The sequence below is a fragment of the Lampris incognitus genome, chromosome 8, assembly GCF_029633865.1.
Source record: "Lampris incognitus isolate fLamInc1 chromosome 8, fLamInc1.hap2, whole genome shotgun sequence".
Lineage (NCBI taxonomy): Eukaryota > Metazoa > Chordata > Actinopteri > Lampriformes > Lampridae > Lampris > Lampris incognitus.
In genome coordinates this window covers 42704865-42721172 of record NC_079218.1, presented here as the reverse complement: position 1 = coordinate 42721172, position 16308 = coordinate 42704865, and the positions used below count along the sequence as shown (strand labels likewise).

At 46.5% G+C, this 16308-nt stretch overlaps 1 protein-coding gene across 2 annotated transcripts; it reads left to right on the top strand.

The window, feature by feature from the left end:
* Positions 1 to 894: 894 nt before the first annotated feature.
* On the top strand, positions 895 to 14667 carry tpst1l (tyrosylprotein sulfotransferase 1, like). Of its 2 annotated transcripts, none has more exons than XM_056284915.1 (6): positions 895 to 1874; positions 3288 to 4044; positions 4581 to 4739; positions 5785 to 6038; positions 10120 to 10321; positions 14004 to 14667. In XM_056284915.1, exons 2-6 carry the CDS (start codon positions 3637 to 3639, stop codon positions 14037 to 14039), a joined length of 1059 nt encoding a protein of 352 aa, XP_056140890.1. In that variant the 5' UTR covers positions 895 to 1874; positions 3288 to 3636; the 3' UTR covers positions 14040 to 14667. The 2 variants fall into 2 exon arrangements, with proteins under 2 accessions (XP_056140890.1, XP_056140891.1); XM_056284916.1 differs by having other exon boundaries at positions 13945 to 14667.
* Positions 14668 to 16308: the final 1641 nt, after the last annotated feature.

The following is a 16308-nucleotide window of genomic DNA, read 5'->3' as shown; positions in this document are numbered from 1 at the left end:
GTTTCTGTTTCTATTTTCTTATCTTGTATCTTGTTAGTTTTTAGTTATTAGAGCTTGAGTGTCTGTAATAGAACCCAATTTCCCCTCAGGGATGAATAAAGTATTCTGATTCTGATTCTGATTCTGATTAATATACTATGCAATCTTATTCACTCAATGGGTGACTATTATGCATGCTGTGGGGTCCAGTATATGCACAGACTTACTTGGCTGTCAATAAACTTGAATTTGAACTAATAATTCAACAACAATAATTGAATTTGAACTAATAATTGAGTATGAAAGCAGTAACAGTAGGTGTAGAATTGAGTATGAAACAAATTCCTGTAAATATGTGGTACTTGGTGTATAAAATGGGATTCTTACCCTGAAACTCACATGTAAAGAGAATCTTCTGCTGTAGGATGCTTTTTGTGTGGAGGGGGAAAGGATGTGCAGGTTAGACCCATGCACTTCGTCTACATTTGGTTTCCTGTTCTTGTGTCATGACCGTCTTCCTTTCAGATCCCATGCCAACAGGCCAACACACCCTGATCAAAATGAATAAACGCAGTCTTGTATTACTATGCTCTTATATTACTTGTTGACATGTCTGTCTTCTGATAAGGTACTTCCCCTGAAGCGCCTACAACTCGGAAGATGGTTATCTCCAGTAGCCTGGGCCATTAGATCGGGTTACAGGGGAATAAACCAGTGAGTGAACAAACTGAAAGATCGTGTACTTCCTGTTTGACAGTCTCTTCGTACCGTGCGGCTCAGTTTACTCAAACAGAAAAGTTACGCAACTTTATTGCAAGAATGAGAAGGGCGTATCAAAGGGTAATAAGGGGTGTGCACGTACGTACGTATGTATGTGTGTGTATGAATGTGAAGTTGGGGCGTGGGCGTGACGATTTGCGTGTTATTTTTAAATCAGCTGTTACTAAACACAATAGCCATATGCGAACGGTGTCTTGCGTTGCTGTGGGTTTCACTTTCTTTCATCTGATTTGATTTGGCAACGTGTGCGAGTTTTTCCGGCGTGACGACGCCACGCCGGAAAAACTCGCTGAAGTGAAATGGGAGAGGTGGGCGCGAGTAGCGGCGACTAGAGGCAGGCGAAGCACGGCGTCGACGTTTCTTCTAAAGCTTTCTCCACCAGACGCCACCGACGTCTCTTCCCTCGTCGCGGTAAACTTCAGAAACAGAAACGGCTCGTCTCTTTTGGGCGAAATTGCCCTTTAATAAAGTCCGCCAATGAAAACCCGCCTGTGCGGCTGTGCGCCGGAATTCAGTGCCACGGTCGGCCAATCAGCGGCCAGCTCTCTTCGCCTTCGCTACGTTCGTGTTTCGTGCACGCCGGAGGCTGGACTTTCCACGGCGGTCGACGTCCGACTCCGCACCGTTGAGAGCCTTGCGGGGGTGTCGTGTCGTGGAGAGCGACGTGACTTCGACACCCGAGCCGCTGCGAAACCGGTTTTCACCTTCATCACCGCGGCGGATTTCGTCCGTGGCGTCTCTGCGTGTCATTTTTTCGACCTGGCGGGCAGAAATCGGCGTTTGAATTTTTTTTTGTTGTTGTTGTCGGAATTCGGCTGTTTGCAGACGCTGGTGAGAGATTATAATTCCGTCTCACCATTAACGTGTATAAAACCAGCTAGCGGCGGTCGGGGGAGGGGGGGGGACCAACCCCAAAACAATAAAAAAAAATAAAACCCCATACAGGCTGCCGTTAGAACAACGCCTCGACGAGCTCTGTGGTATGTCGTCGGTCAGTGTCTGTCTGTGAATGCTTAATCGATAAGAGGCCGTTCACCTGGCTACCGCCTCGGCTGGATTTTACTGCTAACTTTGCTCATCACTACCATTCATCCAGATGTTCCTGCTGTTGTGAGGTATGTTGGGCCTGCGCGTGCGCGCGCGCACGCACGCAGTGACACTTTCTCACACGCGCACACACACGCAGTGAAATTCACACACACACACACACACGCAATGACACATTCACACACACGCACAGTAACCCAAGAGAACGATGATTGTAGTCATTTGTATTAGTCAAGGCCTATTCGTGATACAGCAACCATTACCACCATCAGAGCAGTATTTCTAGCCCTTATCAAGGCGTTGGTTTCTCCACATAGACGGTTGCCATAGCACATGCTACACGTATTCATCTAGCTAATCTCCAAACTTCTAGTTGATGCTGCGGTTTTCTCAAGGTCAATCCCCCGCATCATCAGAGAATGCACCCACTTGTTTGCTGAGATCACCTGCAAGTTAGCAATCTTAAAAAAAAAACACCAGCCCGCCTCGGGTGGATAACCTAAGAGGCACATGAAGTGGCTTAATCTCCGAATTAAAATGCATTGAGAATGGATTGACGAAGAAGGACAGTGTCGGATTGAAGTTGCTCGGCTACTGTATATTAATAGGCATGGCTGTCTTTTTGGTGTAATGAGACTGAACCAGCTGCGCTTGTGGACAGGATTTTCTTCCATTGCTGATGATGCACCGTGGTGTAATGACAAGTGATAGGAAAACGAGAAAGCATTTCACTGATTGGATTGCTTTTCTTTTCTTTTCTTTTCTTTTTCTGACGTTTGTATGATTTTGCTGACAGTGTGTAGCCTGCGGGGTAGAGCCAGACGGAGTATGTTGAGGAAATGGCTTGTGTGTGAATTGCGGAAGAGAAACTATAGGTTGCAGGCTCCCGTAGTCAATGGTAATATGATCAGAAGACAAATTGCTTTGCGTATCAGCTTGTTAGAAGCTGTCAGTGAATTTGAAAACATGAAGCAGTAGCAATTAGTGGCATCTCGTGCAGCCCCCAAAGAGTTTGTCCGAGTTGCACGAAGCGCTCAACTTTGATACAGCCAGCAGTTGAGGCTCCTCAAACGAGGGATGCAGAATTGCCGAGGAATGTTATAAAACCCCACCTGGTTGGAATTCAACCCGTCTTTTCACTTGCGAAAGTGTCCTTGTCAAGATGGCCATTTCTGCAATGGCCCATCAACATGCACCGCTTACTGGTATTAACTCGCATGATAGAGAAGATGCTTATTATTTGGGCCACAGTATTTCACCTCGTGAACTTGAAATATCATGTAAAATGCTAGCCTAGGTTTATTGCTGTCGATTATCAGTACGCTGTGGAAGAAGAAAAAAAAAAACGTGCTCAGTTTTGTCATCTAAACTCCCTTGGGGTGAATAAGCAGACTCCTTCATTTGGTCATCAGGAACATCAGTTGTTTGTGACTTGCTGTGGCTGTGTGCTGACGTGCATATGTCTCTGACCTCTCCTGCAGGTGCAATGGGGAAAAGACATGGCTGGTTGTGGAATGTGAAGGGCCTGGACCCTGCCCTCAGAAGTCAAGGATGAGGGCCTCCAAAAAAACTTGTGTGACCTCTCCAGGCCCAATCTTTATTTAACCTAACAACCCGAATCTAAAACCCTCACTCTGCCTCCCTCACCCTCACTCCCTGCTTTCCTTCCTTACCTAGAATAAGGAGTAAGTGGTCCTCCGCTTCCTCCATATCTATTCTATACTCCGGCCGTCAAACCGCCCCTTCCTGAATATTGCTTGCGTTGACCTAAATTCATCCCTCCATTCAAACTCCAACCAAACCTTCATAAAACGCAGGTCTGATCTGACCATGAGGAACAGTAGATCAAGCCTGTTACTGGGCTGCGTCTTTCTCTGCTCCGCCTCTCTACTTTACCTGGGCATGAGCAGCATCGAGTGCCCTCCCAAAAGCCGCCGACACAGATGGGTGGAACTCAACTTGGCAGCAGCCAGTCAGAACCTGTCCATGCCCATCCAGTTTCCCGAAGACACGCCGCTTATCTTCATCGGCGGCTTCCCTCGAAGCGGCACCACGCTGATGCGCGCCATGCTGGATGCCCACAGCGCCGTGAGATGTGGGGAGGAGACCCGGGTGATTCCCCGTCTCCTGGCGATGCGCACTGCCTGGAGCCGCTCGGCCAAGGAGAGGATGCGATTGGACGAGGCTGGTGTCACGGACCAGGTGTTGGACGCGGCCGTGCGCGCGTTCCTTTTAGAGGTAAGTTAGTTGGTGTTTCACACAGTCCTCTCCACTGACTGTAGGATCAACGATTTCGATGGAGAGGTCGTTTGTGGCCAGATTTGAACAGCCGTGGACTTCATTTTAAATGTGTTTTACACCCAGACAGTGTGGATGTGTGCATGTGTATGTGGATACGAGCAAATATCCAGAGATAAGGTGTCATATTCAGGATGCTTGTGTGTGTACTCACTGAGGATGTTACCACGGCAACAGGGTTGACACACGCCACAAAAATAAACAGGACACAGAATAGTTTGTATTTGTGTTTTTACATCCAAGGTACCGGTGTTGTATTTGAGGTATTTGTATTTCTTTTAATCGGGCTCAGTTCTCACCGTGGTTATTGGTAACAGGAAATGATCTTTATATGAAGCTATACGTAATAGCGTAAGACTTGGGTAACCGGAACATTAGCAGAATGTGATCTGCATATAAGTTAATTTGCAGATTTGTGGTAAGAACTGTCAAGTCTGGTTTTGAACTAATAACCTTTTTTTGTGTATATGTTACAGGTAATAGTCGGCCATGGTGAGCCTGCACCTCGTTTGTGTAATAAGGACCCATTTGCCCTCAAGTCCCTGGCCTATCTGGCCCGGCTCTTCCCCAAGGCCAAATTCATCCTCATGCTTCGGGATGGGAGAGCCACTGTCCACTCCATGATATCACGCAAGGTGGGATTAGCTTCTCTCCTGAGACGTGTTTAAATGAACCCTGTAAAGCCCACTGTGGCAACACTTGAGTGCTTGGCAAAATAAATTAATCAATTAAAATAAATTTCAAAATAAATCTAAAATAAATTTCAAATTTGTTACAATTTTAAAATTTTACATTTTAAATTTAAATTTAAAATAAATTTAATAAATTCTGAATAAATGTTAAGATAAATTGTAATTTTTAAATTTCTTTAAAAAATCAAACGGCTAATTTTCCTCGTTCTCCTACAACAATATTTGAAACCTGAAAAAAAAAGAATTCAAATTTTTATCTACGATTGGCCTTTAAAAGGTTAAAACACGGGCGTCCGGGTAGTGTAGCGGTCTATTCCGTTGCCTATCAACACGGGGAAGGCGGTTCGAATCCCCGTGTTACCTCCGGCTCGGTCGGGTGTCCCTACAGACACAGGTGGCCGTTTCTGCAAGTGGGAAGCTGGACGTGGGTATGTGTCCTGGTCACTGCGCTAGCGCCTCCTCTGGTCGGTCGGGGTGCCTGTTCGGGGGGGGGGGGGAAACTGGGAGGAATAGCATGATCCTTCCACGTGCTACGTCCCCCTGGTGAAACTCCTCGCTGTCAGCTGAAAAGAAGCAGCTGGCGACTCCACGTGTATCGGAGGGGGCATGTGGTAGTCTGCAGCCCTCCCCGGATCAGCAGAGAGGGTGGAGCAGTGACCGGGATGGCTCTGAAAATAGGGCCAAGTACAATTGGGAGTAAAAGGGGGGGAAAATCTTTAAAAAGAAAAAAAAAGAAGGTTAAAACACACCTTTATTGCTCGGGTGGCTCCTTTTTATTTATTTATTTATGTATTTTTATGCTTGATGTGGCACATTAAATTCATATTCCTTCACATCTATTCCCTCGCAGCTGTAATCCATAGAGGAATAACAAAAAGCTGGACTGTTGACCAAGTTAGCACTTCCGCCCCCCCCCTCACAGTTCTATTTCTTTTATACTTGCGCTTGTATTTTTGCTATCTGTTCTTCTCTCTCCCTGTGTGCCCAGGTAACCATATCCGGTTTCGACCTGACGAGCTACAGGGATTGCCTGACCAAGTGGAGCAGTGCAGTGGAGACCATGTTCAGCCAGTGCCAGGGGGCTGCAGAGGCCAGATGTCTACCTGTTCACTACGAGCAGCTTGTTATGCACCCAGAGGAAGAAATGAGAAAGTTGCTGCACTTTCTGGAGGTGGCATGGGACCCTGCAGTGTTGCACCATGAAGCCCTGATTGGAAAGGCTGGAGGCGTGTCTCTGTCTAAGTGAGTGTGTGTGCGTGTGTGTGTGTGTGTGTGTGTGTGTGTGTGTGTGCACATGTGTGCGTGTGTCCTCTTGTTCAGCTACATTTGTGAGGAGTCTAGTCTCATGCTGATTCGCTGTAACTGAACAGAACACCAGTGTATTCTTTGGCATTGACACTCCTACAGACTTGTATTTCAGGGCGTCCGGGTGGCATAGCAATCTTTTTTGTTGCCTACCAACATAGAGCTTGCTGATTCGAATCCCCGCGTTACCTCCGGCTTGGTCGAGCATCCCTAAAGACACAATTAGCCGTGTCTGCGGGTTGGAAGCCGGATGTGGGTATGTGTCCTGGTCACTGCACTAGCTCCTCCTCTGGTCAGTCGGGGCACCTGTTCAGTGGGGAGGGGGAACTGGGGGGAATAGCGCAATCCTCCCATGCGCTACGTCCCCCTGGCGAAACTCCTCACTGTCAGGTGAAAATAAGCAGCTGGTGATTCCACATGTATCGGAGGAGGCATGTGGTAGTCTGCAGCCCTCCCCGGATTGGCAGAGGGGGTGGCTCGGAGGAGTGGGGTAATTGGCCAAGTACAACTTGGGAGAAAAATGGGGAAAAATCCACACAAAAAAAAAGGACTCGTATTTTCTTTGAGGCAAAGGTGTTAGAACAGTGCTAACAACGGTACTCTTCATATTTGATGCACATCGCCTGGTGCTTCTTTTTTGAGCTACCAGCGGCATGTGATGTGTGTCTTGACTGGAGGTTCTGCTTCTGCATAGGTGTGCATTCACATCTATCTGGCCTTCACTGTAGTCAACCCATCAACTTAGACCGTGTTGTGAAAGGAAGGTCAAGAGTCAACGCACAATTTAACCACACCTTGCTGACTGCAATTCTCAATCTCAAATGAAAATAGAGACTGATATTCCCAGTGTTACCGAACAGGTAGTTGTTGAGGACATGGGGCAGTAGACCTTGCCAATCTAATTTCATTCACTGATGGATTAGGTTGTTAAATCTGGTTACGTATTCAGGTTTTCATTCCAGCTGGACTATAAACCATCTGATTTCACTGAATAACACACCTTCAACCAAAGAGGAGGACTAAATGTTAAAAAACCGGTTATGGAGTCCGGTTGGAATGAAAACCTCCATATTTTTGCCCCTCTGTGGCAAATGGTTGAGTAGCACAACAGTATATATTCTGTATAGATGACAGAAAGGTGGTTGAGAGAGAGTAGATAGCACTTGTGTTACTTCATTGACCCTGAGTGGGAACTTGTGTTTCCAGTTGTCCCAATCCACGAAAGTAACTCAGTATTTTTGCTCAAGGGCACTGGAGTGTACCCCATAACTTAATCTGAACTGAGGTCCTCTGATTTAAAGTGTTGTTCCATTGCTCACTTTTTATTCGACCCTTCTTTTTCTTTTGGTGGCACGATGGCCAAGTGGTTGGCGCTGTCGCCTCACAGCAAGAAGGTCCTGGGTTCAAATCCCGGGGTTGTCCAACCTTGGGGGTCATCCCAGGTCATCCTCTGTGTGAGGTTTGCATGTTCTCCCCGTGTCTGTCATGGGTTTTCTCCGGGTGCTCTGGTTTCCCCCACCATCAAAAGAAACATGCATGTTAGGGTTAATACTCCTGTCTGTGCCCCTGACCAAGGCAATGGGAAAAGAACTGGACTTGGTCCCCGGGTGCAGCGTGAAGGCGGCAGCCAACTGCTCCTTGCTACACAGATCACAGCTAGGATGTGTAAATTTACAGTAACTGAATTTCCCCAAGGGGATTAATAAAGGAAATTTAATTTAACTTGCTTTTTGGTTTAACCATGCATGTCAAATTAAAAAGAATCGTTTGCAAGTATTTATAATGACAGTTTGGCAAGAGGACAAAGGCTTCTTGAAGGTGACAGGGTTAAAACTACAAATATGGGTGTACAAGAACTCAACAGAGGGACAAGGAAGAAGACCAAATTATGCACTGAAACAGTTGAGGCATCATCAGGTATTGTTAAAAATCACGAATATAAAAATCAATCCACTTGCTTAGAAACTATTCTCCCCGGTCAGCGAGACCAGAAACCTGGTCTGTGGAGTGAAGGCAGAGATCCCTTCAACAGCAGGAGCTCCACGATACGCCACACAGCTTAGGTTGGAGGTCTAATATAAACTTCTTACAGATCAGTGAGTAAGACCGATTCTCGCACGTGACGTAAGTTCGCTTATCCACGAAGACCCCTACAGTTTTGGCCGGACTTTTTTACCAGAGCTTTGTCTATGTTCAAACAAAGCCCAACAGTCCAGCTGATGGCGGCGCAAACTTAGTTTGCGGTGGCCTCACCCAGTACCATCCATGCAGTGTCTTTGTCCACATCTGCGTCTAAGTTTGTCTTCATTTTATGTCTGGGAGAGCTTGGTCCACTGCGTCCTGTGGGCCCAGGGCATTGCCTAGAGCTTTGCCCGAAGAGGAAACACCGAGGGCAGTCTGACAGGACGTGGAAGCGGGGCAGGCTAAGCTAACTGCTAGCCTATGCAGACCGGCAGTTCCGACGGTCATCCTGGCTGGTGTTTGTTCTCTTGGACAGTGATTCTTTTGTTGCTTAGTTTGGATTTATGTGTTCTAGTTTGGATATATGTGTTCTTAGTTTGGATATATGTGTTCTAGTTTGGATATATGTGTTCTAGTTCGAATATATGTGTTCTAGTTTGGATTTATGTGTTCTAGTTTGGATATGTTGTGGCGGACACTAGGGGCTATGCCTCTCACCCAGCAGGACTGTGAGCTGGGGGCGTGGTTTACGTTCCCGGGCTCTCTGGTGCAAGGTTGTTCCTGTTTCAGTTATGTTTTGGAGCTGAGGAATAAAGTTCAAACTTGCTTTCGTCTCCTGTGTTTTTCCTCATATGTGTTCTTAGTTTGGATATACGTGTTCTAGTTTGGATATATGTGTTCTTAGTTTGGATATGTGTTCTAGTTTGGATATACGTGTTCTACTTTAGATATATGTGTTCTTAGTTTGGATATACGTGTTCTAGTTTAGATATATGTGTTCTTAGTTTGGATATACGTGTTCTAGTTTGGATATATGTGTTCTTAGTTTGGATATATGTGTTCTTAGTTTGGATATGTGTTCTAGTTTGGATATACGTGTTCTAGTTTGGATATATGTGTTCTTAGTTTGGATATGTGTTCTAGTTTGGATATATGTGTTCTAGTTTGGATATATGTGTTCTAGTTTAGATATATGTGTTCTAGTTTGGATATACGTGTTCTAGTTTAGATATATGTGTTCTTAGTTTGGATATACGTGTTCTAGTTTGGATATACGTGTTCTTAGTTTGGATATATGTGTTGTAGTTTGGATATATGTGTTCTAGTTTGGATATGTGTTCTAGCTTGGATATATGTGTTCTTAGTTTGGATATGTGTGTTCTTGTAGTTTTTGGATATGTGTTTTTGTCTTTGTGTTGCACTGCTATGGGCTGGGAGAAATTATATTTTGTTTCAGTTCATGTGCGCAGGTACATGAAGTGAAATGACAAAGTGTTCCTGATTGCTGATTCCAATACAGACTCCTCTCCCCGTATTTTTGGAAAGTGTTGTGGTGAATGGCTTTAATTCTCTTATCCCTGGTTATTCACGAAAAATTTGGTTTTGTAGGTCAGATGCTGAGGAGATTTGACCACCACATGCTGATAAACCTAAACCTGTTAGGCCACATTTTTGAGGGAATTAACATCTTTTTAGATAAATAGTAGTTATGTAACGGTTAGGATAATCTCAGCCACGTACAAATGCTTTATTTCTTGTTGAAAGACCTCTAAATAGGCACCGCATGGATTTTATTTTCACACTGATTTCACTATACACTTTGATTTAAACTAATATGTTGTATGCTATACTATATGTAGAACATACCACACTAACTTGCTCGGAAATGTGCAAGGGACAGTCGACGGGTGAGGTCTTGCACTTTTTTAAATCACACATGTATTACATCAGCTTTACTAAATACATAAAAACAGTAAAAGGATGAATAGACTGCCCACTGTGCTTGTTGTAAAGAGAAACGATGTTGTGAATCGTTGCACTATGACTTTCTTTGTAGGGTTGAACGCTCAACGGATCAGGTGGTGAAACCAGTGAACACAGACGCCCTTTTCAAGTGGGTGGGGCATATCCCATCTGACGTGATGAATGACATGGCCGAAATCGCTCCTATGTTGGCACGGCTCGGCTATGACCCCCGAGCCAATCCACCAGACTATACAAAATCCGAGCCCATGGTGTCTCCGTCCAACTCCTCACAGGTGAGCCAAGCAAACTCAAATCATGATATGTTATGATGATCATTTCAACAAAAGCAAAAAAAATGTTTGCCTAACAACATGGGAATCGCCGATTTGAATCCCTGTGTTACCTCCGGCTTGGTCGGGCGTCCCTACAGACACAATTGGCCGTGTCCTGGTCGCTGCACTAGCGCCTTCTCTGGTCGGTCGGTCGGACGCCTGTTCAGGGGGGGAGAGGGAACTGGGGGGAATAGCATGATCCTCCCATGTGCTACATCCCCCTGGTGAAACTCCTCACTGTCAGATGAAAAGAAGCGGCTGGCGACTCCACATGTATCGGAGAAGACATATGTGGTAGTCTGCAGCCCTCCCCGGGTCAGCAGAGAGGGTGGATCAGCAACCGGGACGGCTCAGAAGAGCGGGGTAATTGACCAAGTGCAAATTGGGAGAAAAAAAAAGGGGGGGAGAAAAAGCAAACAAACGAAAGACAATTGCACAGCGGTTTTGAGGGTACACATCTACGCTTCACCTTTCATATGACGATCAATGCCCTCCAAATTATCTGTTTAATATGGAAGCGTCAAAGACCCTGAGACCCATGTGACGTTGCTGGCACACGTCAGATCCAACATGTTAGACCAGTAAAATATGAGGCGAGTTGAAAGGCGAGTAGAAAGGCGACATGCCGGCGTTGCCCAACTAAACTCTCGGGGTAGACTTGTGTGAGGCTGGGAGGAGGTGTTTTACTACAGCTACACATGTAAACAAACCTTTAATGGCAAAATACCTTTAAATGTAGAATCTGTTCGAATCCCCCCCCCCCGTATTACCTCCGGCTTGGTCGGGCGTCCCCGACAGACACAATTGGCCGTGTCTGCGGGTGGGAAGCCGGATGTGGGTGTGTGTCCTGGTTGCTACACTAGCGCCTCCTCTGGTCGCTCGGGGCGCCTTTTCGGGGGGGGCAGGGGGGGGGGAATAGCGTGATCCTCCTACGCGCTACGTCCCGCTGGCGAAACTCCTCACTGTCAGGTGAAAAGAAGCGGCTGGTGACTCCACGTGTATCAGAGGCAGGGGTCGCGTTAACCGAATATTTTCCGTCTTTGACCGATTTTTTTTTTTAACAATAACGGAAAAAAGGCTGTCCGTCATTTGACCTGTTGACTTTCGCAAAGTACCGCCCCAGAACGGTGCTTGCCCAATCCTACCTTAGCAACGGTCCGCCAAGCTTTCAAACACACAGCAAAATGCTGAAACGGTGTGCCTATGGGATCTGCAGATCGGATACTAGATATGTGAAAAGTTTGGAGGGGGTGTAATTTTCTTTCCCTTCCCGAAACCCAGAACGCAAGAAGCGCAATGTCGGCAATAGATTTGGCAGTATAGCAGACCCCATGGCCAGCTTAATCCATCCAAAATCAACAAAACTACCTGTCTGCTCCAAGCTAAGCTAGCTACTAGCTATTATTGATAGCTAATACAGCTAACGTATTATTACGGTTACTTTTACCCACACAATGCGCTGATTTCTTCCTTCACGTTTTGGTGTTTTCCGGCTACTTCCTGGATAGTTCTGAAACGCATGACGGGCGTAGCAACAGTAACTAAGGGGGGCGGGACTTTGCGAAAGGTCAATTAAATTCACACGCAACACTGTCAATAAACACATGCAGGCCACATGTTGTAAACCCCACTGTCCACTTGGTGGCGGTTGTGCATCTTTAATTCGCTCTGCGTCTTGTCTTCTTCGTTGCCAGCTTGTTTTAAACGAGCTAAGTAAGCTATCACAAAATGTCCCGGCAGCTGAGTGTTCGGAGTTTATTTCAAAAGCCGAATGTGGTTGATAAACGAGCCGGTGGGGAAAAAAAGAGGGATTGATGAGGTGGAGGATGAAAGACGAGAAGAACCTGAAATCAATTCTGACGATGACCACAGTGGCGCCCCCAGAAATTTTTCATAGGGTTGGCCAAATGGGGCCACTGAAAATCTTGGGGTGGCACACCAAAACCAAAAGCCGTGACTGAATTTCGGGAATTCTATGATGCTGTTGTAGTATACTGTATAGCCTAGTGGAAAACTGTCAATATGAGAGTTAAGAAAAATATACATTATTGATTTAAATGAGCAGCACCTAATGCAAAATATCAGATAGAAGCATATTCTGCATAATCAGAAGCATATTCTGCATATGCGACTCGTGGCTGGGGGGGCCAGCGGGGGGGCCAGGGATAGTATCAGGGTGGCCGTGGCCACCCCTGGCCACCCCTTGGGGGCGCCACTGGATGACCAACAGCCAGCGGCAGCTGACGACAACGAGCAGGCGGAGTCCGCGGAGCGAGCAAGCAAGCGGTAGCAACCCCACGACCGAGAGAGAATACCAGGGTCAGTGGGAGCAAGAATTCCCCTGGTTGAGGAGGGAATGTGGAAAAATGTTATGCGGTGTCTGCGGGAAAGCTAATGTGCGTAATGGATGTAGATAATGTGTGTGATGGATTTGTCCGAGGGCGCACTACGATGCAGAAATCGTCTCTGAACTCACACGAGGACCAGGCGGAGGGCAAAAATTCCTATAAGTTAAAAGAATAGAATAATAGATAAATAAATGAAGCATTTTAAGATGCATTGCAGGTTACATTCCCCCACTACAGTCAGTGAACGTACAGGCCCACAAGCCCTGTGAAAAACACACAAGGTGTAAATCAACTGTTGTGGTTTAAACAAGGTGAATCGGCCATACTAAATTGCCGCTAGGTATGAATGTGTGTGTGTGTGGGCCCTGTGTGATGGCCTGGCGGCCTGTCCAGGGTGTCTCCCCACCTGCCGCCCAATGACTGCTGTGATAGGCTCCCTGAGAGCAGGATAAGTGGTTCAGATAATGGGTTGGGATGGATGGATGTATTGACACAAAATGGGTCTGACGTTTGTAGTGTGTGGTAATATACTTTTATCTATGTGTGTGTTGGGGCCTCCGGGTAGCGTAGCGGTCTATTCCGTTGCCTACCAACACAGGGATCGCCGGTTCGAATCTCAGTGTTACCTCCGGCTTGGTTGACCAGCCCTACAGACACAATTGTCCGTGTCTGCGGGTGGGAAGCCGGATGTGGGTATGTGTACAGGTCGCTGCACTAGCGCCTCCTCTGGTCGGTCGGGGAGGGGGAACTGGGGAGGTAGCATGATCCTCCCACTTACTACACCCCCTGGCGAATCTCCTCACTGTCAGCGGCTGGCGACTCCACATGTATCGGAGGAGGCATGTGGTAGTCTGCAGCCCTCCCCGGATCGGCAGAGGGGATGGAGCAGTGACCGGGACAGCTCTGAAAATAGGGTAATTGGCTGGGTACAATTGGGGAGAAAGAGGGGGGAAAAATCCCCCCAAAAAATGTACGTGTGTATTATTGCTTTCCGCCCTGGCACGTGAGCAGGGTGTTGCTGTGCACAGGGCAGCCTCGGTCTACGACGTATGGCCGTATTTAATTCATATATAGCTCTTACATACTTGGCATCATTCAGGCAATTTAAAAGTGGAACAATCCGCAATGGTAAATTAGCCCATTAACAACAGGGTCCGCTGTATTTCACTGTTGATTGTGGGTCTGATGCTTGATTCAAAGTCAAAATTTGACGCGGGTTGTGTCATTCGACTTTAGTGATACTCGGCCAGCGATCAGCACTGATGACAGAGACGCCGTGTCCCTCCTCTCCACAGAGTCTCAGAGCAACAGAAATTCCACAACCCAGTTAAAGGCCAAGATGGAGGATGGGGGTTGGGGTGGGCTATGGAAAACCTGCAAGCAAACTCCTGGGGTTGCTACTCAGGGGTTACAGTACATGGACGCAGCCAACGCGGACCCCCAGCTCACCAGTATTTGAAGAAAATGTTAAGAAATGTGTGTGCATGTTTTTGCATTTGACCCTTTTTTTGTTTTGTAATGATTATGAGCAGTATTATGTCAGTACAGAGATGGAAGGGTTCAGGTAAGGATTAATGTAGTGGTTGACATAAACATGGGGGCGCTATTTTGTGAAAAACTAAACGGCTTTTACTTGAACTTCTGCTCAGGGATGTTCCCTGCTTCAGACTTGACTGTGTTCCCCCCACAGTGGAATAATTATATGACTTTGCTTTACATTGTATTGTGTTTTTATTCTCTAATCAAACTGTACCTGAAACTTCCTTCGATATGTCAGTAATTTGTTATAAAATCACCACAAATGTGAATGTGTTTTAGACAAATAAATCGTTAAATGAGTGTAGTAAAGGTTCATAGAGCATAATAACTGTATATTTTTTGAAGATGTATGTTTATTTTCTTAAATAAAGTATTTTGTTGTTGACCATTTGGAAGAAATTAAAAGTAACCTGAGTTGAATATGGACCCAGGCTTGCGTGAGTGTTTGGAGAAGCTGTTGGTGAGGGGATTGTTGGGCAAGCTGGTAGCATATGGGATGGAGGTAGAGGAAGGGGTTTAATGTTTAGAGAAGTCAGGAAAATAATAAAATTTATTAAATGATTTATTAAATAGATAAAGGGCGCTCGGTCATATTCTTTATAGGGGCGCAAAATCCCTGGCCACGCCCCTGGCTGCAGGCACCCGGACGGACTAGAGGGGACATTGGAGAGCGACGAGAACCCAGAACTTAGTCCAACTTAAACCCCTGTATCCCGGGTGAGGCTGGCGAATTTATGCCCCACCCACGTGGACCTCCGGCTGTGGTTGGAAACGGCGCGGCTGCATGACGCAAAGGTGCACAGAACAGCACCTTAGCTCCCTATGTCAGTGCTAAGTATATTATAGCGAATTCGGGGGGCAACCACCGGAACTGCCGCGGCCGGGACGCGAACTTGTATCACCCGCACCGCGGGAAACATCGCTGACCGCTCGACTAATGGGTCCGACCCGTCAGTCAGCGGGCAGCGTGTCTTCTTATCCATGCACGTTACACTACCCCCCTCCTTCGGGAACCGCGTCCTCGCGCTTAAGCATATCAGCGCCTTCACGCCACTGGGCGCATACGCTTCCGATAGCCTTACGGTCTCGCCATTCCACTTCTGACACCAATGTAGCGAATCCGGGGGGGGGGGGGGGCAACCACAGAAACTGCCGGGACTGGGACGCGAACCCGTATCACCCGCACCGCGGGAGACATCGCTAACCGCTCGACTAAAGGGTCAGACCCGTCAGCCAATGGCCAGCGTGTCAACTTATCCATGCACGTTACAATAATTTAATTGTTAGTGTATTATAATTTAGTTATACCCTGGTAAGGATTGTAATTTAAAGGGATGCCGGTTTCAGGGTCCTCTTATGTGCACTGGTGTACATGCAAACAAAAAATCCTATTTGATGGAGATGGCAATTGAATGCTAAACTGGATCTGCCATCACAAAACTATGTCAAATTATGTTTTAATGAAAAACAATGGGTGTCCCACTTTACCAAACAAGCTGTCACACATTACCTGAACACACTGCTTGAGTAAGAGATGGGGGTCAAGGCATGTTATAGGGTGTGTAGCTTCTAAACTGTTATGTATTCCAATTTACTTTCGACATAAAATGTTAATAATGTCTAAAATAATTGATAGAAACATCACTGGAGTAAGTGAACATTTTTTTTTTTGGAAGTCTCCTGGAGCATCTACCAAAAAGTGCCCCACATTACCTGAATTCACCCTATAGTAACCGTTCTGGTCCATACGCTTCCTGTCTGACACCTGTGGTGACCCACATCTATATAACGAAAGACATTCACCTAAGAGGACGGTGTACCTTTAAGGGGAGAGGCGAGGGGTCAGATAATGCACTTCCGCTTCCGGTTCACAGTTCAGTGTCGTTGTCGAATGTATGACATGCTAAGTTGGAGCTAGTAAACTACCTCGACTACGTCTACTCTCACGTCTCCTGTCTCGTTGTTTTCTAACTCCACACACCCCTATTAGACAGGAATGGAACAATCCATTAGCTGTGACAGGTCTTTGCGCGTTAACGCGCTAAAACGAGACGTCGTAAG

What these genes read in the sequence shown, in the direction of transcription:
- tpst1l (XM_056284915.1), top strand. Translation starts at nt 3,637, where the DNA reads ATGAGGAACAGTAGATCAAGCCTGTTACTGGGCTGCGTCTTTCTCTGC. An exon ending in TGCGCGCGTTCCTTTTAGAG is followed by an intron (nt 4,045 to 4,580) that starts GTAAGTTAGTTG and finishes TATATGTTACAG; the next exon opens with GTAATAGTCGGCCATGGTGA. An exon ending in ACTCCATGATATCACGCAAG is followed by an intron (nt 4,740 to 5,784) that starts GTGGGATTAGCT and finishes CTGTGTGCCCAG; the next exon opens with GTAACCATATCCGGTTTCGA.